Genomic DNA, 25,840 nt, shown 5'->3' on the forward strand with positions numbered 1-25,840 from the left:
AAAGGCGGTTTCACCTTAAAGTGCGTAAGGGGTTCTTCACTATAAGAACGGTAAGGATGTGGAATTCTCTTCCACAAGCAGTCGTATCAGCAGGGAGCATTGATAGTTTCAAAAAACTATTAGATGGACACCTTAAAGACCACAACATACAGGGGTATACAATGTACGGTTAAAGCAAACACACACACACATCATAGGTTGAACTGGATGGACTGATGTCTTTTTTCAACCTCACTAACTATGTAACTATGTAACTATGTAACAGCAAACCTTCTGGCAATGGCACGTATTGATGTGCCATCCTGGAGGAGTTGGACTGCCTGTGCAACCTCTGTAGGATCCAGGTATCGCCTCATGCTACCAGTAGTGACACTGACCCTAGCCAAATGCAAAACTATTGAAAACAGTCAGAAAAGACGAGTAAGGGAAAAAAATGTCAGTGGCCTCTACCTGTAAAATCATTCCTGTTTTGGAAGTTGTCTCATTGTTGCCCATCTAGTGCACCTGTTGTTAATTTCATTAACACCAAAACAGCTAAAACGGATTAATAACCCCCGCTTCTTAACTGACCAGATCAATATCCCAGGAGTTTATTTGATTTGATGCTATACTCTGATTAAAAAGTGTTCCTTTAAATTTTTTGAGCAGTGTATCTAATACAATATAAAATAGGTTTAACATATGTTACATTTATTGCTGCAGAACTGCTATAAAACCCATAGTGTAAAATATCATAAACTCAAACAAACGTGATGCTTTTCACTATTGTAATTTGTCATTTTGTCATTTCTGTGCTAGGTACCAGCAGTATCAATTTATAGAGTACTAGAGCAATTTATCTGTGGCTTCAGTTGCATCAATATATAATTTCAGCTCACTGCAGCCTAAAATATCTTGGTTCTGGACAAATGAAAGTGTTTTTTGTTTTTTTGTTTTTTTTTTCCTTCTGATGAGTTAGAGTGATAGAGTTTCATTGCAGAAGTAATTTTAAACTGCCAGAGGGTAGCACAAGCAGTGTAATTAAACTAGTTAGTAAAAACATAGACTTGGCGGGATAGCTAGCCAAAAGCATCAGACTTACTTTAATAATACACATAACAGTTTGGGAGAATGTGCTGGTTTAAACACAGAAAAAGTACTTATTTTATTGTATTGATTGTATTTAGACTTTTTACACTACTGGAAACAATAGGCTGGTAAATACCAAAGTAACTCAAAGAAACTTAGAAGCAGCTTGAATCTTTTAACCACTTAAGCCCCGGAAGATTTTACCCCCATTCCGACCAGGGGGTATTTTGCGATTCGGCACTGCGTGACTTTAACGGACAATTGCGCGGTCGTGCGACGCTGTACCTAAACGAATTTGGCGTCCTTTTTTTCCCACAAACAGAGCTTTCTTTTGGTGGTATTTGATCACCTGTGCGATTTTTTTAAAACGCGCTATAAACAAAAAAAGAGCTTCAATTTTGCAAAAATAGCAATATTTTTCAAATTTTTTTATATGAAATTCCCCAAAAAAAAAATTTAAAAATCAAAATTTTTTTACTTTTTCGGCCAATTTGTTTTATGCTACCTATGTTTGGTAAAAAAAATCGCAAAAAGCGTATTTTGATTGGTTTGCGCAAAAGTTATCGCGTTTACTAACAAAGGGAAAGATTTCTGTCATTTTTGTTGTTTTTTTTTTTAACGTGTAATGGCGGCGATCTGCGATTTTTTTTGCGGTACTGCGACATTGCGGCGGACAGATCGGACCCTTGACTGACATTTTTGACACTTTTGGGGTTACCAGTGACATTTCTACAGTAATCAGTGCTATATATATGCACTGTTACTGTAAAAATACACTGGTAGTGAAGGGGTTAACTTTATTTGGGAGGGAGGGGCTGTGTGTATCCCTAGGGGCGTGCTTTCTACTGTGATTGGCTGGGGCTTGAGCTGTATGGACACTGATCAACGGATCTACATACTAGATCCGAGTGATCAGTATCCTAACAGCAAGGAGAATGACAGGCAGCTTGTTTACACAGGCTGCCTGACATTCTCCCTCTCCCCCGCCGATCGCCGAGTGACCGGCGGACATCGGGTCCGCCGGTCACACGCGCGGGGGGGTCCGTGACCACGCGGGAGCGGGAGCGCGCCTCCGGGGGCGCGCGCTCGCTCCCTAGACCCTCACAAGCTAGTGACGTAGCCCTACGTCACTTTGCCTGTGAGGGGCTGACTGCCGACGTAGATCGGCGTTAGGCAGTCGGCAAGTGGTTAAGAAGCTTTAAACAACTCCTTCATCAACACAAAAAAAAAAAAAATCTGAAACAATTCCTAAGTGAATGCACCCTTAAAATGATAATTAGTTTGCTAGTAAATTATTCATGCTAGCAAGAAGCTCAACTTTGTGGAGCTAAAAATCTTGTTCATATGTAGAAACACTGAAATTAAGGGGCATATTTATAAAGTAGTAACTGACATTCAGCAAACTTTTCTGCAGGAGAATATTTTAGTCCATGTGTTGTAAGTGATGGTGACTGATTCTCCCCCAGAAAATGTTTGATGAAAATCAAAAAATTAAAAATTATAAATAGACCCCCCTAGGTGTTTTAGCCAGCTGGCCAATTTCCCAGTAAAACTATGGTTCTTGTTTCTTATGCTGGGGTTGCACTTTGAGGCATGGTAATCATTCTACCTGCATAAGGTGTGCATTCCTCATTTTGTTTCATGGTGTCATGTGTTGAACTGTAAGCACAGCCTATTGTAGAGTAATGTCAGCAGTTCCAATTTGTGTTGAAACATGAGGCATGCAGCATGGCATTGCACAGGTTAATGCATGACCTCTGTCTGAAGTCTGAAAACTGACACATCAACACATCATGTGAAGAAGCTACTTATTCCACAATCCCTGGGTCACTCAGTCTAGCACCGGTGTAGGTGAGAGTTACACAGTAATAAGATCTCACACAGATACAAGCAGGCTGAAAATTACAGACACACACAGAGTTAATTCTTGTAGGGATTCATCACATTAGCATTCCCACATCTGAAAATGCAGATTGGATGCTGTGTGACAAAAAAAGGAAATTGTCCCTTCTCTTTGGTGCATAGGGACAAGCTAGCTAAAAAAATACATGAACAAAGAGAATTGATAAGTTATTACATTACAACCTGCAACCACAAAACAACTCAGGGAACATAACTACATTATCACTTACAAAACAGACACTTTCACCCTCTTCCTGCCCAGACTAATTTTTTTTAGCTTTCAGTACTGCATGACTTTAAATGACAATTACTCAGTCATGCAACACTGTACCCAAATGAAATGTTAATTATTTTTTGAGACAGAGATTTCTTGTGGTAGTATTTATTCACCTGTAGCCCTACTCCAGAGGGAGCAGCTGAGTGTTGGTCCGCCTGGGTTACGGCTACCAACAACAGTACCTTCAGACATGTTTTCAAGTGTGAGCACCTTAAACAAGAACCAGTCCAGTTTCTTTGTTTTTTTTTTGGGGGGGTTTATTTGAGAACTTGGATGGGAGAAGGGAGAAGTGGGATACTCCAACAACTGAACTATGCATAAATAGGCAGGGACACTGAAAAATGCTACTTGGCATTTTGTTAGCGCTCCTCTGATGCTGATTAACGCTGACTGATGCTGGTTAACGCTGACTGATGTTGGTTAACGCTGACTGACACTGGACTCTGGGAGGCCAGATATTGGAACTTCACCTCTGACTGTAGGAAAAGTCCCTTTAAGCTCCCCAAGACACTCCTTCCTGAGGTAGCTGACTTTAGAGTAAACTGTATTACTGAACACTTCAGGGTCCTTCCCGACACCCGCTTTTACTCCCCAACTTCAGGGTTTAACTACTTGGCACCCCTTTTCACTGTGCACTCCTGGTTAGATGGCTCCTGGATCCCCTTTTGACCCCTCTGGAGTGGTCCCCTCTCTTAGGCAGACCCCTGGGTAGTTCTTGAGTACTCACAATACTGTTTTTCCTGATGAATTCTGCCCAGCAGCTCCACTTGGTCAGCAACTATAGATCCCTTGCCGTTCAGCTCAACCTCAGGTCCCTAGGCCGACTGCCCGGACCACCTTCACACTTTACAGAAGGAGAGACAGCCGTCACCTCCTCCTGGGACTGATGCTCCCACCAAAAGACACTCTGTCACATGCTCCCCACAGATTTATTCCCAATCCCAGGGTGCATTGCGGCAGACCCCGCCCACTTGGACAGTCATAAACCCTGGTGTGCTATTGGCTAGGTTTCCTCCACTGCCCAACAAGATGCCTCATTGGATACAGTGGGGAGACTCCCCAGACTGAACAGATCACACCTGGAGGCATGTGACAGATACTAACAGATCAGGCCCTCCTGATAAGCAGACAGGGCCACAACTATACTTTTCCTAGCACCTATCTAAGCGGGTGCTACACAAAAAAAATATTAGCAAAAAAAGATTGTGTTTTCTTTTCTTTTTTTTTTTTTTTACTATCTATTTTAACATTTTGAAAATAAGTAATTTTTCTTCATACATTTAGGCCAAATTTTTACTGCTACATTTCTTTGATAAAAATAACACAAATCAGTGTATATTCCTTATTGCCAGTTCACACTAACGCGGCCCGACTTCGGGTGCGACCTGTGAAGTTGCGTGCACCGCGACTTCGGCGCGACTTGCACGGACTTGATATAATGAATGTCTATGCAAGTCGCTCCAGGTCACCCCGAAGTAGTACAGGAACCTTTTTCTAAGTCGGAGGGACTTGTATCGCTCCTATTAGAATGGTTCCTGTAGCACACAATGGACCGTGACGGACCGTGACTTGTCAGGCTGACAAGTCGCCTGACAAGTCACGGTAGTGTGAATGGACGCTTTGTGTGAAAGGTATACAAGTCTACAAGCTATGGTACAATTTTTTGAAAATGTGATCAGTCCTGACTGTCTATCTCATTTCTTGAGTCCCTAAAATGCCAGGACGGTACAAATACCCCTCAGATGACCTCTTTTTGGAAAGTAAACAGTCCATGGTGAGGTTGTGAGTTGTAATTTATTCCGGCAATTCTTTGGAAAATTAGGAATTTATATAATTTGTTTTCACAAAATTTTCATATTAACAAGTTAGTTCTTACACATGGCATAGGTATGCTTGCAATTACACCCCAAAACACATCTGGCTCCTTCTCCTGAGTATGGGGATACCACATGTGTATGACTTTTTCAAAGTCTGGACTGATTATGTACCCAACATTGCAACCTGTATAACACTAAAATAAACCTACAGTGTACAGAAAACAATGTACTGTAATGGTCCCATGGCACAATGCTATGTTCACTGACCAGGAACATAGGAGGCTAAACAAAGGATAAACAAAAGATTACCTGTGGTTTTAGTAGTGCAGTTGTCCACAGAGGAGAGCGTTGGTCCAGGCAGCAGACATGGACGTAGTCAGCAATACCAAAGGAATCATCCAGGCAGCAGGCAGAAATATTGTCCATAAACAGAGCAGGGCCAGAACAGGCAGTAGGCAGAGATATTGTCAGCACAGCCAAAGTATTGGTAAAGGCCGAAGGCAAGAACATGGCCCATAAACAATCCAGAGTCAGTACAGGCAGCAGGCAAAGATATGGTCAACACAGCCAAAGTATTGTCCAGATAGCAGGCAGAAACTTGGTCCATAAACTGTCCAGGGACAGTACAGGCAGCAGACAGAGATATGGTCAGCACAACCAAAGTATTTATCATGTACCTGGTAGCAGAGCCTGATATGATGAGGAAGGCCTCTCTTACACCTCTGACTCGGGGACCCTGATAGTGTTGATAGGAGATGTAGGACTGGCATAAGTGCCTGTAAGTCTTGCTAGCAAGCTGACAAGTAGGCGGACCGCTGGGGGATGGTAGACTGAAGCAGGTATGTAATGGCGACAGTGGGCAGGTGAGGCATGTACTGGTAGCAGACAGAAGAACAGCAGGCACGGCAGGATGTGTCAGGAAGCAGAGTCAGACAAAGCCAGGTCATACACTGGCAGGACAGATAAGGTACAGAGGAGCAGGCAATAGTGAGGTCTGAGTACAACCTGGGTCAGGAGTATATGCAATAGGAGTTAATAGAGCAGACAGAAGCAGAGGGTTGGTGCAGATGAAATTCAGAGAGTGGTCAGACAAACTGGGTCAGTTACTGGAATCAGGATACAGGACAACAGGACACAGGATACACAAGAGGCTGAGAGAAAAACCAGCACTGAACCTGAGCACTAGCTGAGTTTTAATAGCCTGGCTGGCGCCAAAATCTGTCACATGCGCACATATGCATTGCCGCTCACAAAAATTTGCGACAGCTCGTGCGTGTGCGCAAGTTAATGCATTTGTATGTGTATTAGCCAATGCCCAATTCCTGTGAGCACGAGAAGAAACCTGTTTTACCTTGTGCATAGTAGGCCTTTCCTTACAGTATTGTTCCAGATAGCAGGCAGAAACATGGTACATAAACAGTGCAGGGTCAGTATAGGCAGCAGGCAAAGACATGGTCAGCACAGCCAAAGTATTGGTCCAGCAGGCAACAGTTAGCAACATGGTCCATAAACCCGCCAGGTTTAGACTGCATCAGGCAGAAACATCAGTCTCAGAGCCTTGGTAAGGTAAGACCTGGGCACAGGGATAAAAGCTTCTTCCCACCCAAATCTCTTCCAAGCCTCTTCCAAGCCAAAAACAGGTTTTCTCTACTTGGAACACTACTCTGAAGCCCCTAACATATGTGGGACTCCTGTGTTATCTTGAATCCCCTTACTACAGTAGCAGGGCAAAAGATCAGTCCAAGCGGTAGGCAAAAAGCATGGTCGATTAAAAGGCCAAAGTCAGTTCAGGTGGAAGGCAGAAACGCGGTTGATAAATAATCCAGACGGCAGGCAGAGGCATCGTCAATAAGCAGGTCAGCATAGGTGAAAGGCAGAAAAATGGCTGAAGAACAAGGCAGATGGCAGGCATTTGCTTTATCAATAAACAGGCCAGGGTCAATTCAGGTGGAAGGCAGAAACGTGGTTAATAAACAATGCAGGCGGCAGACAGAGGTATTGTTGATAAACACACCAGGGGCAGTTAGGGTGGAAGGCAGAGGCAAGGTCAGCCAAGGCAGTAGGCAAATGATCAGCACAGTTATTAGAAAAGGGTAAATGGCAGGTTGTTAGATATATGAGCATTATACCTTCACTAATACCTTAGTGGCATGTTGTAACATTGGAAGCATAGGCCTGCTAGGGAGTGAAATTGGGGACAATGAAAACTGGTGTCTCTCCTAACTCCCCCTCCACTGCATACCTAACATTTTTCTTGGCATATTTGTGCAAAGGCTATATGCTGCTCACTGGTAAAGTCAAGGTATCAATGAGAAACAATATTAAAGGATGATGAATAAATCAATAAAACTTGCATCCATATAAGCCATGAAGTAACATTTATTGTCTGGCCATAGATAAAGCACACAGTCCAGATAAAAACAGTCATGTGTGAACGACACAGTGTAAGTAAAAGCCCAAGTCTCATCCAACCTCAAACACTAAATGAAGGGTCCAGTTGTTGCGGGACACCAACAGCTGATCCCAGAGAGCCTTCTGGCTGGTATGTGAACCTTAAGCCTGTTTCCATAACAAGTGCTGGGCCCTCTATTTAGTGTTTGAAGTTGGATGGGACTTGGCCTTTTACCTTTTAAATTAGGACACAAGTGCTATACTTAGCTAGTTGGGAAATGCAAGCAGGGTAACTTTATGTAATCTGTACATGTTTTTATGGTTTTTACACTGAAAGGAAATAAACTTTGTATAATTCTTTCTTGTAAAAGTCCTTCTCGTTTGGGGTTATTCATGGCAACCTTTAAAAGAGGCCTGTAAATATGTCATTTACCAGCCCCTTCCCATTCCGAATGAACACATTGAGTGATCGGTACCGTGTGTTTGAGCTTTGGAGTGCACACCCTAATGCAATAGGCTGTGCACATCTATGATGGGAAGCCATTCCTTTTTATTCTTATTGTACTGAAGACCAAGGTTTTCTGGAAGTACAGGTGGCAGAAAAGGGGCAGACTTGTGTACAAGTTATCCAGGTAGATGTGATAACCCTATCTGAATAGTGGAAATGCCAGGTTGAAGACAATTTTTCCACTTGTGTTGATGTAGATTGGGAACTCAAGGGGCTGGAGCTGAAAATATTTGCCTTTGTACATGCGGAACACATACAAATATCCCGTGGCTCTTTTACAGAGCTTGTAGAGCTTCACTCCATATCTGACCCTTTTTCCTGGGAATGTACTGCTTGATTCCCAACCTGTCAGTGAACTGGACAATGGACTTTTCAACACAGATATGTTTGTCAGGGATATACAATTCAGCGAATCTCTGGGAAACTAAAATGAATTAGTAGGTGAATTTTGTTGAGCTTATCATAGCCAGGTTGATCTCAAGGAGGGGACTGTGTATTATTGCTGAAATGGAGGACGCATATGATCATTTCATAGCGTGATTTTGACATAACTGGGCATGTGATGAATGGGGTGGGTGGACCAGTAAGCATGTCCTTCATTTTTGTCTAAGCCCCGTGTTAATTGTGTGTCCCAAAAATAATTTTAATTCTCCCACTGTGAGACATCTCCATTCAAAAGGACAGGAATAAGAGGAATTAGGGTTATTTGCAATATATTTTTGGGCAAAAAGATTGGTCTGGTCCACAATCAACTGAAATATATTGTCGGTGAAAAATAAACAAAGTCAATTGTTGAAATTTTTGTGTTGGCATGAACACCTTGCTGTGCGGTGAAAGGGGGATACTTGCTGATCCTGAATTGGTGTGCAGTCATAATGGGTTTGTGTGTGCGTATGGGAGACTTGTATGGACCCTAATTCATGGGGTCTGATGCGATACCCCAGTACTAGCACTTTTCACATCCAGGGTCTGGCGCCATTGGCAGTGGGTGCTTGCTTGCTTTTGGGGCAATTCATCAGTGGGGTGCTGGTGGTTGCCTGGTATCCGTTTACCTCCAATTTAGACACTGATCCACTACTTTTCATAGGATCGTACTCCGAATCAGAATCAGATGATGAAAGCTCCCCACTGTTCGTATCAGTCATACTGAGAATTTCGAAATGCCTCCTCACAAGTGTAAAATGTTTTGGACATGACTGGCTCTGGTGATGAGATGGGCGAGCTGTTCGGGCCGAGCATTGGTTTTACTCCGAACAGCACCCATTCGGGTGTTCACTGATCAACCAAATTTGTGGGGCGGTCGGCAAGATGTTCGCCCATTAAGCGCCCCACAATTGACTGCACACTGCACAGTGTATTCTAGGGCCCTAATTGGCTGGAAAAATGTACCTGACTGCTGGTCAGGTGCAAGGCTTTGCCTAATCAGGACACAGAACACTGACAGAGCCCTGATTGGAGAAAGTCTCAATGACTTTGCCCAATCATTGCTTAGTGCTCATTGTCCCACCCTACACTATAAAACGTTCCTTCCCACAGGAACCTTTTGCAGTTTATTGTTGGACAAAGATAAAGAAGAGCTCAGAGATAGCTAGCTAGTGTTATTGCGACTGAGTGTAGAGTGTCAATGAAGTGTGAGTGTAGTGTGAGTGTAGAGTGTCAGTGTAGTGTGAGTATGGTGTAGTGTTATGTTAGTGTAGTGTCAGTGTAGTGTTAATTTAGTGTAGTGCAGGGGCGTAACTACAGGGGTTGCAGGGGTTGCAATCGCTACCGGGCCCCATGCTCCAGGGGGCCCAGTAGCAAACCAGTGGGTGAACTTCTAGGATCTCAAAGGTCACACTTGCGACCGGGCCCTGGCATTTCACCACTGTGGGGAGGCCCCGAGATTGCAGGAAGGGGGCCCACTGCAGAACTTGTGAAAGGATCCTGATGCGGGACCATAATAAAAGGCCATGCAATGAGATTAAAAAGCCCCAGGATTAGTGGGAAGAGCCCCGGGCTTGAAGGGAAGGGCCCCGGCCAGGGGTCTGGGGGGCCCTTCATGGTTTCTTGCATCGGGGCCCTGAAGGTTCTAGTTACGCCTCTGGTGTAGTGTGAGTATAATGTAGTGTCAGTGTTGTGTTAGTGTTAGCATAGTGTAGTGATAGTGTTGTGTCAGTGTTTAACAGCTAAACATTTAGTGCTATATACAGTGCTTTATACACACTTTTTCTTTGCTCCCCTGTCCTCTTTTTCTTGTCAGCCGCAGTTTGCCTTACTGTGATGCTGGTGTTTCCCCTTTTTTATTAATATTTTGCTTGGGGAGTTTTCAATTTGTGTTGGGCAGTCCCCAATTGTACACAGTTTATAGTGCACCAAGCACCAAATTTCATTTTTTTTTTTTTTTTTTTTTTGTCGCTGCATCTTTTTTTATTATTGTTGTCCATGCAATCCAGCCACAACATGCAGAAGAGGTGGTGGACTGGCCTACTTAACCATCCTCATCCTCCTCATCCTCTATCACCCAACTTGACACTAGTTCACAGTCCACCGCAGCTGCCAGAGTGGCCTTTTTGTTCCTCTTTGTCCACAGGTACTTCTGCCATAGCCCCCACCATCATGCCTCAAAGCCGAATTATTTGAACACAGCGTGAGGCACTTGCTTCTTGAGGATGCACAGCCATTACTTGATACCGATGTTGGTTCTGAGGTTGAGGAAGGGAGTAACATAAGCCTACAGAGAGGGGATAACACTGATAAACAATGAACTGGCAATTATGTTCCAGTCATGAAGCCATAATTTGGCTTCTTCACATAAGGCTTGCTTACTGTGGTGCAAACAGCGCCGGTGCTACCTATAGGCTTGGTAGGCACCAGCCTAGAGCACGCCGCCGTCAGGGGGACCGCCGACACTTGTAAACAGTGAGGTGTGATCCGCACCAAGTGCAGACTCAGTGAGTGTCACCATCTGCCTAACACAGCGATGTCCCGCACAGCCGCGGCATCCCCACTGAGTCTGCACCGATGCTTCAATGACACTGACAGACGAGCCGGATATCAGTGTGAGAACGAGTCTCCTCCCTTGCACCTCCTATATGATAGAGCAGGAAGGAAATTTCTCATATGATCTGCAGCATCTGATTAGGTGCAGATGAGTGCAGGTCATGGAAGGGGGCGGGGAGAGGGTCAGGGAGAAGTGTGTAGAGACTAGAGAGACACTCCATGGAGGATGGGAGGGGACATCTGGCATGACTTCTGTTGCTGACTCCTGCAGGACTTGCTCTGGGAAGGCTGTCTGTGGACAAACTGCATCCACCCCTCAATCCAATACTGAGATTCCCCATTCTTCCGCTGTCACCCTAAAACCGAGCAGAGTGATCTGGAGTGGTGACAGGGCAAGTTTAGACAAGAGGAGGGAGGAGGACTAGGGAGGAGAGGGAGGGTCACATAAGAAGGCATAAGGAAACTCTGCATATACTACCCTATCCATATACTACCTATGCCTATCCATATACTATCCTGGCCTGTCCGTATAATACCCTGGCCTGTTTATATACTACCCTAGCCTATCTGTATACTACCCATGCCTATTCATATACTACCCTATCATATACTACCGTGGCCTGTCAGTATACTACCCTGGCCTGTCTATATACTACCCTAGCCTGTCCGTATACTACCCTGGCCTGTCTGTATATTATCCTGGCCTGTCTATCTACTATCCTGGCCTATGCATATACTACCCACGCCTATCCATATACTACCCTAGCCTGTCGGTATACTACCCTAGCCTGTCCATATACTACTCTAGCCTGTGTATATACTACCCTAGCCTGTCTATATACTACCCTCGCTTGTCTATATACTATCCAAGCATGTCCGTATACTACCCTAGCCTGTCTATATACTACCCTACCCTGTGTATATACTACCCTAGTTTGTCCATATGCTACCTTAGCCTGTCCACATACTACCCTGACCTGTGTATTTACTACCCTACCCTGTCTATATACTACCCTACCCTGTCTATAAACTACCCTAGCCTGTCCTAATACTACCCTAGACTGTCTATATACTACCCTACTACTTACTATTATGGCTGGCATTAGGAAGTGAGCCGGTGCCGCCACTATTTATCTTCAGGCCGGGTCCAGAGACGCAGGTGCAGGCCTGCGGACTGCGTCTGAAGAAATAGGCAGAGAGGCGTCACAAAAATCCTCATCCCCACCACCTTCACCGTATACATGAACAGGGCAAAGGGGGTGGAGTCGGGCGGCAAAATTAGGTTTCGCCTAGGGTGTCAAAAATCCTTGCACTAGCCCTGGGTGCAAAACGTTGTTGTTTACAAAGTCTGCCAAAGAGACACCAGAATGTATCCAAAAAATCTCTAATCTTGGGCCCGAGTGCACTCAAATGTGGCCTCATCATACAGACTGGTCCTCCGAGCCATTGTTTACAAAATAAAGAAAGCAATTTAAATGTCATTTTTTTGGGGGGTCTTTAACCACTTAAGCCCCGGAGGATTTTCCTGCTAAACGACCAGGGGGTATTTTGCGATTCGGCACTGCATGAATTTAACAGACAATTGCGCAGTCGTGCGACGCTGTATCTAAACGAATTTGGCGTCCTTTTTTTCCCACAAACAGAGCTTTCTTTTGCTGGTATTTGATCACCCGTGCGATTTTTACTTTTTGCGCTATAAACAAAAAAAGAGCGTACATTTTGCAAAAATAACAATATTTTTCACATTTTTTTATATGAAATTCCCCAAAAAAAAATGTAAAAATCTAAATTTTTTAAAATTTTCGGCCAATTTGTTTTATGCTACCTATGTTTGGTAAAAAAAAATCGCAAAAAGCGTATTTTGATTGGTTTGCGCAAAAGTCATTGCGTTTACTAACAAAGGGAAAGATTGCTGTCATTTTTGGTGTTTTTTTTTTTAACGTGTAATGGCAGCGATCTGGTTTTTTTTTTGCGGTACTGCGACATTGGGGCGGACAGATCGGACCCTTGACTGACATTTTTGACACTTTTGGGGTTACCAGTGACATTTCTACAGTAATCAGTGCTATATATATGCACTGTTACTGTAAAAATACACTGGTAGTGAAGGGGTTAACTTTATTTGGGAGGGAGGGGCTGTGTGTGTCCCTAGGGGAGTGCTTTCTACTCTGATTGGCTGTGGCTTGAGCTGTAAGGACACTGATTAACGGATCTACATAGTAGATCCATGTGATCAGTGTTTTTACAGCGAGGAGAATGACAGGTGGCTTGTTTACACAAGCTGCCTGACATTCTCCCTCTCCCCCGCCGATCGCCGAGTGACCGGCGGACATCGGGTCCGCTGGTCACACGCACGGGGGGGTCCGTGACCGCGCGGGAGCGCGCCTCCGCGGGCGCGCGCTCGCTCCCCAGAGCCTCACAGGCGAGCGACGTAGACCTACGTCACTCTGCCTGTGAGGGGCTGACTGCCGCAGTAAATATACTGTGAGCAGTCGGCAAGCGGTTAAGGAGCTTGTTTGTGCACTGCTGCACAGTCATTGAACAGGAAGGGGCCATTCCCAAACTGTTCCCACAAAGTTGGGAGCATGAAATTGTCCAAAATATCTTGGTATGCTGATGCCTCTGGTATGCTGAACTAAGGGGCCAAGCCCAACCTCTGAAAAACAACCCCACACCATAACCCCACCTTCACCAAATGATTTGGAGCAGTGCACATAGCAAGATCCATAAAGACATGGATGGGTGAATTTGGGGTGGAGGAATTTCAGTGTCTGCACGGAGTCCTGACCTCAACCCGATAGAACACCTTTGGGATGAATTGGAGTGGAAACTGCGAGCCAGGCCTTCTTGTCCAACATAAGTGCTTGGCCTCACAAATGCACTTCTGGAAGAATGGCCAAACATTCACAAAGACACCTCTTAACCTTGCAGACAGCCTTTCCAGAAGAGTTAAAGCTGCAAAGGGTGGGACAACTCAATATTGAAACCTACGGACTAAGACTGGGATGCCATTACAGTTCCCAATACTTCTAAAATATAGTGTATGTACGTTTTGCTTCAGCAGGTTCTATACATGATACAGATGGGCCACTTCACAGACAGACTAAAGGAACCTCTCAGGCACTATGTTTAAAGGAATTTTTCATTTTTATTGTTTCACTTTAAGCATCATTAAAATCATTGCTTATTTAAAAACTATATTTTTAAAACATTTTTTTAATCGTTCAATCAACCAATCAATCTCCCACACACATTGTTATCTATAATCAAATACATTTGTTTTATGGTCATTAGCACAGGAATCTTGTGCATAATAATCTGCTAGATCAATGAATGGATGTTCTTCTGTTTGATAAGGATTCATATGGTCATATAAGGTATTTACTGTATATAAATAGTTATCTCAAACTATTAAGATTTTATATGTAGCAAACTAATATTTGGCACCATAAAGTCACAATATTGGGTGATTTCGGTAACACTTGATCAATCTTCTGCACCTGCTGTATATTAAAATAACATACTGTGTACATTATGGGTGATTTAACCGGTTGCCGACCGCCGCACGACTATATACTGCGGCGGTCAGCCCCGGCCAGGCAGAGTGACGTATCGGTACGTCACTCGCCTGTCACTGACTTGCGAGCCTATCGCGGGCGGGCGCGCGCCCGCCGCGGCTCGTTCACAGGCAAGTCAGTGCGTGTGACCGGCGGACTCGATGTCCGCCAGTCACACTGCGATCGCTCCTGTGAAGGGAGAAAGACAGAGCAGCTTGTGTAAACAAGCTGCCTGTCAGTTCTCCCTGTGTAAAAGTGAAGATCTGTCCGTTCTACTATGTAGAACGGTTGATCTTTGCTTTTACACCAATAGGAATGTCCCTACACAGTTAGAATCACGCCCCTAGGACACACTTAACCCCTCCCTGTCCAATAAAGTTAACCCCTTCCCTGCCAGTGTCATTTTTGCAGTAACAGTGCATATGTATAGCACTGATTACTGCAGTAATGTCACTGGTAACCCCAAAAGTGTCAAAAATGTCAGTCAAGGGTCCGATCTGTCTGCCGCAATGTCGCAGTACCGAAAAAAAAATCGCAGATCGCCGCCATTACGCGTTAAAAAAAAAAACACCAAAAATGACAAAAATCTTTCCCTTTGTTAGTAAACGCGATAACTTTTGCGCAAACCAATCAAAATACGCTTTTTGCGATTTTTTTTACCAAACATAGGTAGCATAAAACAATAAACAATAAAATTGGCCGAAAAATGTTAAAAAATTTTGATTTTTACTTTTTTTTTTGGGGAATTTCATATAAAAAAATGTGAAAAATATTGTTATTTTTGCAAAATTTACGCTCTTTTTTTGTTTATAGCGCGTGATCAAAAAATCGCACAGGTGATCAAATACCACCAAAAGAAAGCTCTGTTTGTGGGAAAAAAAGGATGTCAAATTCGTTTAGGTACAGCGTCGCACGACCGCGCATTTGTCCGTTAAAGTCACGCAGTAAAAAAGCGCAAAAAAACCCCTGGTCCTTTAGCAGCCAAATCCTCCGGGGCTTAAGTGGTTAAGCAACACTTGATCAATCTTCTGCATATGCCATAAATTAAACTATTAGAGTATATATATATATATATATATATATATATATATATAGTATCTCACAAAAGTGAGTACACCCCTCCCTTTTTTGTAAATATTTTATTAAGTCTTTTCATGTGACAATACTGAAGAAAATACACTACAATGTAAAGTTGTGAGTGTACAGCTTGTATAACAGTGTAAATTTGCTGTCCCCTCAAAATCACTCAACACACAGCCATTAATATCTAAACCGCAGGCAACAAAAGTGAGTACACCCCTAAGTGGAAATGTCCAAATTGGGGCCAAAGTATCAATTTTTTGTGTGGCCACCATTATTTTCCAGCACTGCCCTAACCCTCTTGGACAGAGCTTCACAGGTTGCCACTGGACCCCTCTTCCACTCCTCCATGACGAAATCATGAAGCTGGTGGATGTTAGAAACCTTGCACTCCTCCACCTTGCATTTGAGGATGCCCCACAGATGCTCATTAGGGTTTAGGTCTGGAGACATGCTTGGCCAGTCCATCACCTTTACCTTCAGCTTATTTAGCAAGGCAGTGGTCATTTTGGAGGTGTGTTTGGGGTCGTTATCATATTGGAATACTCTGCTGCGGCACCGTCTCTGAAGGGAGGGGATCATGCTCTGCTTCAGTATGTCACAGTACATGTTGGCATTCATGGTTCCCTCAATGAACTGTAGCTCCTCAGTGATGGCAGCACTCATGCAGCCCCAGACCATGATAATCCCAGCATCATGCTTGACTGTGGGCAAGACATACTTGTCTTTGAACTCCTCACCTGGTTGCCGCCACACCCGCTTGACACCATCTGAACCAAATAAATTTATCTTGGTCACATCAGACCACAGGACATGATTTCAGTAATCCATGTCCCTAGTCTGCTTTACTTCAGCAAACTGTTTGCGGGCTTTCTTGTACATCATCTTTAGAAGAGGCTTCCTTCTGGGACGACAGCCACGCAAACCAATTTGGTGCAGTGTGCGGCGTACGGTCTGAGAACTGACAGTCTGACCCCCCCACCCTTCAACCTCTGCAGCAATGCTGGCAGCACTCATACGTCTATTTCTCAAAAGCAACCTCTGGATATGACGCTGAGCATGTGCACTCAACTTCTTTGGTCAACCATGTCGAGGCCTGTTCTGAGTGGAACCTGTCATGTTAAACCATTGTATGGTCTTGGCCACCATGCTGCAGCTCAGTTTCAGGGTCTTGGCAATCTTCTTATAGCCTAGGCCATCTTTATGTAGAGCAACAATTATTTTTTTCAGATCCTCAGAGAGTTCTTTGCCATGAGGTGCCCTGTTGAACTTCCAGTGATCAATATGAGAAACATAGGAACAAGGTGCTTTGAGGTGGGGGAAGAGCCCCCCTTGCCCCAAAGCAAGGGCATGTGACCTGGTATGCTTCAGAAGGGGGCACTCGCTCAATCAACCCCTCCCCCTTTCCTGGTCTGCCGGGCAGCATGCTTCGATAAGGTCTGGTATGGATTTTGGGGGGGGGGGGGTTGGCGTGGGATTCCCCTAAAATCCATAGTGCCTGGTATAGATGGGGGGGAGGGGGGCGGTGCTGTTTTTTCTGAATTTGCCATTGCTGGCATTCTTTTGTTTACATTTCAGCTCTCAGTGGGGAAGCCTGCTGACAGCTGATTTGTCATCGGTTCTTAAGGACGCGGCGGCCAGCTTCCCAACCTGCTCCTTAACAACCAGCTATTCTTCATGCAGAATTCAAATCTGTCGATCATTTTGCGACCGATCCAAATTGTTCCCAAAATCTGGAATTTGTTAGAAAATGAATAAAATAAACAAAATTTTAAAAAACTAATTCCAAAAATAATCAACAAAACAAAATTAGTAAAAAAACAAATCTATCTAAAACAAAATAATTCTTTCCGTTATGCACGTGTCTAAACCACAGCATCTTTCATTCATGGGTGCCAGGAGCAGCACTTATGTCATTATGTCAGCTCTCGTTTCTGTATCCTTCAGGATCACTGACCCTGGATAAGAGAAAGAGAACCTGGCATCACTACGTGACTGGATTATGGTCTCAGAAAATGTAAGTGTTAAAAATAAAAAAAGCATTAAATGCTGATAGTGGGGCCCCATGGGAGGGAAGAGCCTGAAGTCTGGCTGTATTTTAAACACTGCAATGTCTCTTCGTTTAGCAATTTATACAGTTTATTCTGGCATTGCCAAGTACATGCTATTCCATTGTGTATAATATAAGTTAAGCAAGAAGAATATACCAGAAGCTCCCACAGATATATTATACTCCTACAGAATTCAGTCTTACGTCTACTTACCGTAATGATGAAGGGCACGGTGTTAATAATTTCTAATATGAAAGGTATTCGCAAAATTTGTTCCCATATGTTTCCCTTTGGAAAAAAAGAAAATATCAATAAAATATCATGAACATGTAAAAAGTATAAGGATTCCACAAGTACTACATACAGTACCTATGTATTTTAATGAGTAGAGCTTTGCCTATGTTGGTTTAAAAAAAAAAAAAAACTATTATGTAAAAATGACATTTCATTAAATCATTTATTTTAATGTGATGATTTCAGCACTATATTTTTTAGTAGTGAAAGGATTCAAACATAGAATTTTGGTACTGTGCGCTTTTTACTACCTTTTTTCATTACAACCTAAAAACTAACCAACCTAAAGTGTTGCTAAACCTAGGACCCAACATTCACTATATCTGGTCTCCCACAGTACACAGAACTAGGGATGATCGAACGGTTCGGGTCGACCATCGGTTCGACCCGAACATTGACTGTTCGAAATTCGGCCGAATTCTGAACTTTTTGCGGAAAAAGTTCAGAATTCGGCAACCAGAACCGACTAAAATGCAATGGGACAGGAACTGGGCTTTAAAAGCCCTTGATTGGTCCAGAACCATCAGTAAAAGCCAATTGAGGGGGCAGGAGAATGCTAGGAATGTGATTGGAGTGACTAGGGGGTCCAGAGGCCATCATTAGTGAATACGCCCCCCAGTATATAAGATAGCCCCACCAAATCTCTAGCATTGTAATACAGGGGCTGTGGAAGAGAGTGGAAGCAGTTCTGTTACTCCTGCTTCAAAGTGTCATTTAGCAATTATTAGTGTGTGGAAAGGGATATCTAGTGTAGTTAGGGTACTATTTTCCACTATAGTTAGATTCAAAAATATAGTTTCTGTAGGGAAAGTGTTAAGTATCAGGGGACTGTAGTGTAGTGTAGGGTTAACTGACTCTGACTGCTATGGCAGGGTGACCAAACCCTTCCATGTCAGGGTGACCGCTATAGAGAAAAGATCGTTTCTCTTAGATCTGCTATAGAACAGGATAGTGACTTCGCCCCTGTCACACCCGTCTTTTTGTTGCAGGCGTTTATAGGGCTTTTTTGTGGACATGTTTGGAGGCAGGCATAACATCAGAACTTCTGTGTAGGGGTATATATACACACACACATGTATGTATATGTACACATACACACATATAGGTGTGAAAGTAGCAGAACACTATGCTTGCGCTAATGAAATAATTAACACCCATATGGCTTCGCTCCTTTCACACCTATATGTGTGTATGTGTATAAATACATATAAATGTGTGTGTATATATATACCCCTATACACAAGTTCAGATGTTATGCCTGCCTCCAAAGACCCCCAAAAAATGTCCCAAAAAAACGCCTGCAACAACACACCTGGGCGTTTTTGTAGCAGGCGTTTTTTTGGGCATTTTTTGGGGGTCTTTGGAGGCAGGCATAACATCAGAACTTCTGTGTAGGGGTATATATACACACACACATGTATGTATATATACACATACACATATATAGGTGTGAAAGTAGCAGAACACTATGCTTGCGCTAATGAAATAATTAACAGCCATATGGCTTCGCTGCTTTCACACCTATATGTGTGTATGTGTATAAATACATATAAGTGTGTGTATATATACCCCTATACACAAGTTCAGATGTTATGCCTGCCTCCAAAGACCCCCAAAAAATGACCAAAAAAAAACGCCTGCAACAACACACCTGGGCGTTTTTGTAGCAGGCGTTTTTTTTGGGCATTTTTTGGGGGTCTTTGGAGGCAGGCATTTGCGCGCTATTCTTTTTTAATATACATGTCTTTTGGTTCATAGCTGCAGCAGCTTTGGAAATACATGGGTATGCTCCCCCAAATTTTTTGCCTGTTTACTAAATCCAAAGAAATCTAATTTTTTTTTTTCAATAATTTTTTCAATAATTGGCTCTATCAATAATGACAATTTTTAAGAACTTTTTTTTGTGTGATTAATAGTCCCTGGGGCATGACCCAGAACCCTAGGCAATTTTTAGGGGCATTTATTTGGTTTTAGGGCTTCAAAATGGTGTTTTTTGATTACCTAAGTTCGGGTCCCTTTGATTTCAATGGGGTTCTGAAATCCGGACCGAACTTTCGGGAAGTTCGGGTGTTCTGGTCTAACCGAACTTTTCAAAAGTTTGATTATCCCTACACAGAACATGAAAATGTAATAATTTCAATAAATTTAAACTGTAGTATATAGCAGTCTTGTGACTTCTATCAGTTTCCTGCCAAGCAGTGGTTAAAGCTTGTAGGATGAGTTTTCACTCTCTTCTGACTGTCCTATGAGGCTGTAGGACCCCTGACCATCTGTCTTGACAGTGCTGATTAGCCCTGTGCTGATTACATGCACCCTCCAAAGGAAAAAAAAAACCTCTCTAGCAATACACACCAAACTGAAATGTATGGCGTGCTCCCAAGGCTCTGTACTATCAGGAGATGGAGTGGGGACAGTGGAAGAAAGAGAGTATCAGAGAAGACAAGATAAAACAGCCTTTTTACGCAATGCACAGGATTAACCCCTTTAATCCACAGTGAGTATAAGGCCCCTTTCACACGAGGCGCTAGCTAAGTGGGGATCGCTCCATTCATCCCCGCTGAGCAGGTAGATGACAGGTACGTCTCTGCTCACTGTGCAGAGACAGACCTGTGAGAGTCCTGCTTTCTTCTATGGGGAGACTGGATGAAAGTGGATAGCATGTCCATTTTCATCTGATCCCACCTGCTGTACAGATGGCGAATGTATCGCCATCTGTCTGTTTTAAAAGCGCATCTTGTCAGATCGGATGACAGACGGGTGTCAGCAGACACATCTGCGCTGGCATCTGCCTCTCAATAGAGGAGAATGGATGGCCAGATCAGGTCCGCCTGAAAAATGGACAGGCGGACCTGATCCATCCGATCGCATAAAAGGGGCCTAACAAGCATGCTTTACTGCATATACAGACTGATTTTACTGTTTTGGGTTTAATAACACTTTAGGTGAACATCTCATATATAATAATGCTAATTAAAAAAAATGGTATCAAAACATAGGGGTAACACTTTATATGTGGCTGGTCCTCTACACAGCTGTCACAATACTTAAGAAGAACTGGAAATCCTGACAATACATGGGCTAAAATGGACAATTGTATACGATGCATGGCAGCAAACAGCCAGCTGCTACAATGCAAGGCAACAAATGACCAACCATAATACATGGACAACAAACAGTGAGTCGTAAATCACAGTCAATAAACAGGCAATTGCAATCTTCAGGCAATACATGAACAGTTGTAATAAATGGGCAACAATCAGGCAATCAAAATACACAAGAAACAAAATAAAATTGTTACAATATAAGGGCAGCTGATGAGCATAACAATCTACAGCCAACAATTAGAAAATCGGTGCAATACATGGGCAGTCAACAGACAATTGTGACAATAGCTAGAAACAAATGAGCAATTAAGACAATATGTGGGCAACAAAAAGTTGCATGGTTACTGATTTACATAGTTAGTCAGTTTGAAAATTTGAAAAATGGCACAAGTCTATCTAGTTCAACTAATAGAAAAAAAAAGGGGGGAAAAAAAACAGTTGATCCAGATAAAGGCAAAAAAACAAAAAACAAAAACAATAAAGCATGATCCATATTACTCCAGTGCTAGAAGAAAAAATGCTTCCTGACCCCCTGAAAGGCAATCAAATAGACAATAGTGACAATTTGTGGGTAATGATCATATCATTGACACTACCAGCTGTCAGTCATTGGGGACAAACCATGTGGTCAGTGGGAATAATATTTACAATGCAGGTCAGTGGGTACAACCTGCTTTGGAATATACACTATATTGTCAAAAGTATTGGGACACCTGCCTTTACACGCACATTAACTTTTATGGAATCCTAGCCTTAGTCCGTAGGGTTCAATATTGAGTTGGCCCACCCTTTACAGCTATAACAGCTTCAACTCTTCTGGGAAGGCTGTCCGTAAGGTTATTGTATGACCATTCTTCCTGAAGCGCAATTGTGAGGTCAGGCACTGATGTTGACCGGGAAAGCCTGGCTTGCAATCTCCGCTCAAATTCATCCCAAAGGTGTTCTATCGGGTTGAGGTCAGGACTCTTTGCAGGCCAATCAAGTTCCTCCACCCCAATCTCGCTCATCCATGTCTTTATGGACTTAACTTTGTGCACTGGTCCAAATAATTTGGTAGAGGGGGAATTATGGTTTGGGGCTGTTTTTCAGGGGTTGGGCAGTGAAGGGAAATCTTAAGGTGTCAGCATATCAAGACGTTTTGGACTATTTCAAGCTCCAAACTTTGTGAGAACAGTTTAGAGATGGTCCCTTCCTGTTGCAACATGACTGTACCAGTGCACAAAGCCAGGTCCATAATCCTAACTTTCTGAAAACTGGATGAAATGTGCAGCACAATACATATCTTTGATATGTCTCTTTTTCCATGTAACTGCTAGTCGTCATTTTTTTTTTCTTTTCGTCTTTCCCTGTTTTAAAGCACACACAGACATTTTTCTTTCACTGGCTTCTGAACTGTATTCAGTAAAAACCAGATCTGATTATTTTCATTATATTTCCAATTCATCATTTCAAGTAAATTAGCAACCAGAAAAAGATTGGAATGGAGGCATACTGGATGAAATGTTAAGCTTTGTTCAATAATAGGATTAAAAACTCATTAAAGGAAATCTGTACTGAGAAATTACAGAGGCTGAACTTTCATTTTCTAAATTCCCTGGTTGTTGAGTAGATCCAGAGGCTTTGGTGCTATATTCAATGATCTGGAGCATGCAGATCAGGAGTTCTGCCATTTCCCAGACTTCACTTTCTGCATGCTTGTTTTGGGTCAGAGACAAAAAAAGCATTGAGGCCAGAGACAGTCAGGCAAGTAGCATGTTCAAAAAGAGCTCAGCAGTGGCAGCTTTTGTGTTACTTCTTTGAACATGCCAGTTGGCTGGGTGTACAACTTGTTAATTGTCCTTAACCTCCCTGGCGGTATGATTGTTTCCGATTTTAGGTGCTGAATGCGGTACAATTATTTTGCTAGTAATTCTTAAGGACGAGCAGCCCAAACCAATTAGTTACATATGATTTTTTTTTTTACTGTGCGTTCTTCTTTATAACATCTCGGGTATGATAAAGTTTGAAACACAAAATCATAAATTATAATATAATAAATAAGTTAAAGTGTATATATATATATATATATATATATATATATATAGAGAGAGAGAGAGAGAGAGAGAGAGAGAGAGAGAGAGAGAGAGAGAGAGAGAGATAGAGAGAGAGATAGAGAGAGAGATAGAGAGATAGAGAGAGAGAGAGTGTGTGTGTGTGTGTAGATCTATCTATATATACATATATGTGTGTGTGTGTGTGTGTGTGTGTGTGTGTGTGTGTGTGTGTGTGTGTGTGTATATAAATATATATATATACATACATATACATATATATATATATATATATAGATACACGTGCATACATATATATATATATATATATGTATATATAAAAAGTACAGTAAAACTGCAGGAAAGGGCACTTTATTTTGTAATGTAATCCAATAGGATTACAATATATCAGTGTGTTTTACTTTTCAAATTTCCCGCCGGTTCCACCCCCCTGCGAGCGTCACGTCGCAGGAGACAGAAGCCGGTTCTCACAGCATTGGGCGGAAGATCCGGCCGCCGTATGCTGCAGGGACACATCGCGGGATCCCAGGGACAAGGTAATTACCCTCTACAAGGATCCAACGATGCTCCCTGGCGGTACCCTGAGTGTGGCTCAGGGACCGGGGTTACCACTAATGGCACTAAAATTTCACCCCGAGCCACACTCGGGAATACCGCTAAGGAGGTTAATACTATGTAAATCACTGACCCAAATCAAGCATGCACATCAGATGTGCTAACTTCACTTTGTGAATTATTGTTTTGGGCTAGTAACCTGGGAAATATTTAAGCCAGAGGAAGACAGGCAGCAGCATTTTTGGCAGCAGTTTAGCATCATCAGCCTACGTTATTTGGTCAACGGCATCATTGACCAAATATGGTCATGTCTATATATGGTCAGTAACAGGACCCAGAGACCCCCCACCCCTTTGCTTATATTGCTGGGGTGGTAACCTGGAGGTGACATTATGAGGGAGCCAACCAACGGGTCTGGACGTGTTAGCTGGTCGGCAGTTTTTTTTTTCTCTTTCACTTTAGGCATCCTGATTGACATGGGACAATGTGATTGACGTTTGATTTACACTGAAGGACTTTTTTTTGAGTGTATTTACTATTTTCTTTTTTTTTTTGTAAATAAGTAGGGGGGGTACTATGTAACCTCTACATATTCACATGGGGGCAGTATTTGGGGGCCTCCTTAAAAAGGGGACTTCCTCCTTTAAAGGTGACTTCCACATTCCAATAAGCCCCCCCCCCAAAGATCCCCACAACCACCGGGCCAGGGTGGTGGAGAAAGGACTCTGGTCCTCATCAACATGGTTACCCCCCTTTGTTAAGGGCATATGGCCTAACATGTTTTAAAGAGTCAGCAGCATGATCACCTTCCTCCTTCCTGGCCAGCCAGGCTGCATGCTCGCATCAGAGTCTGATCCGCATTGATGTTGGGACTACAACCTTTTTTCTTGTTTTTTTGTGTGGGGATCCCCCTTAAAATCCATACCATACTTGGGGGGGTCTAATATGGAATTTGCCAGAGCCCGACAGCTTTTTATTATGAAGTCCGCCTCCATATCTATACTAGGGAATCGGAATGATGAAAGAATAGAATATCTTACAGCTACTGTTAATAACACTGTTGACAAATATAATAGGATCTTGGAACTGTGGCACAATATGGAGAATCCCCCCTAATTACTTCTAGCACTGATTTTGTGTATAGACGATGGTTGTGGAAGGTTCGTGTCCCAGATGGTGGTTAGGGGACACTGTTTGCTTACATCTCTTCTCTTCTCTTCTCTGCATCTTCTTTCCTCCTCCCTCTCCCAATTTCTCCCCCTTACTTGTTTTTTGTTTCTATAATGGTACTATACCGAAAATATTGCCTACTTATGTCAATCCCTTATTTAAGTTACACAAACACTAAGCACCTTCCCCCATAATGTGATTACTGTAGATTACTCTATTAAACTCTCAGTTTTTTATGCTCTTCATCCAGTTGCATCCCCCACCTAATTGGTCTACATTATCAATTGCACATTTTGTGTTGCATTATAAAATACCTGACTTTTATATATGGCAATATTTGTGTATTTTCTTCTTATTCTTTTAGAAAATTAATTAAAAAAGGAATACAGTTATCAAAAATGTACACTAGACCTAGAGGGCTTGGTATGGTAATTTGAGGGACCCCATACCATTTTTTTTTACAGTATCCCAGCTATTTCTTTACATTCACCTGTTGAGAATCCTTGGCTGACAGCCAAATTGGCCGGGTAGGGATAGTTCACTGGTTGTTTGGATACTAGAGGGGGTGAGTACCCTCACAACCAGGAAAAAGTTGACATATTTAGGAGTGGTAATAATACCATTGCAAATGTTTCACATCACACTGCAGCTGGAGGTTCACTCAGCTGAAAACTAATTTGTTTGACCCCACAGGGTTTTTCCTAGACTGTAACCAGTGCTGGGGTTATCGTCAAATTATTTCCCCTGCTTGTCAAATGTTCTTAGCCTATAATTTTGGGCTATATTCTCTTTTGGTGAGTGTTAACTCTAAGGGTCGAATGTTCTTATGAATATTTTCCTCTTATTATTTTTTATTTATTTCAGGTACTAATATAGCGCTGTCAATTTACGCAGCGCTTTACATATACATTGTACAAATCTAGGGTATGTTATATTCACCTGGTGATAGGCAACAAAGGACTATTACACACATTTTAAAAACATTACAGGTATTATTCATTTTACATATCCTAATGTTGAAACATTTACAAAGCAA

The 25,840-nt window shown here is 42.7% G+C and overlaps 1 protein-coding gene across 4 annotated transcripts in view; it reads right to left on the reverse strand.

Annotated features, from left to right (window-relative positions):
• LOC309561721 (potassium channel subfamily T member 2) overlaps window positions 1–25,840 on the reverse strand; it is a 1,381,641-nt gene that overhangs the window by 955,868 nt on the left and 399,933 nt on the right. For all 4 annotated transcript variants that reach the window (XM_082265711.1, XM_082265712.1, XM_082265710.1 and 1 more), the window contains one exon: window positions 17,844–17,918. In XM_082265711.1, the coding sequence (XP_082121837.1) occupies window positions 17,844–17,918 (75 nt within the window). The remainder of the gene's footprint in view (window positions 1–17,843; window positions 17,919–25,840) is intronic.

This window comes from Pelophylax lessonae (assembly GCF_965119305.1).
Source record: "Pelophylax lessonae genome assembly, chromosome: 8".
NCBI lineage: Eukaryota > Metazoa > Chordata > Amphibia > Anura > Ranidae > Pelophylax > Pelophylax lessonae.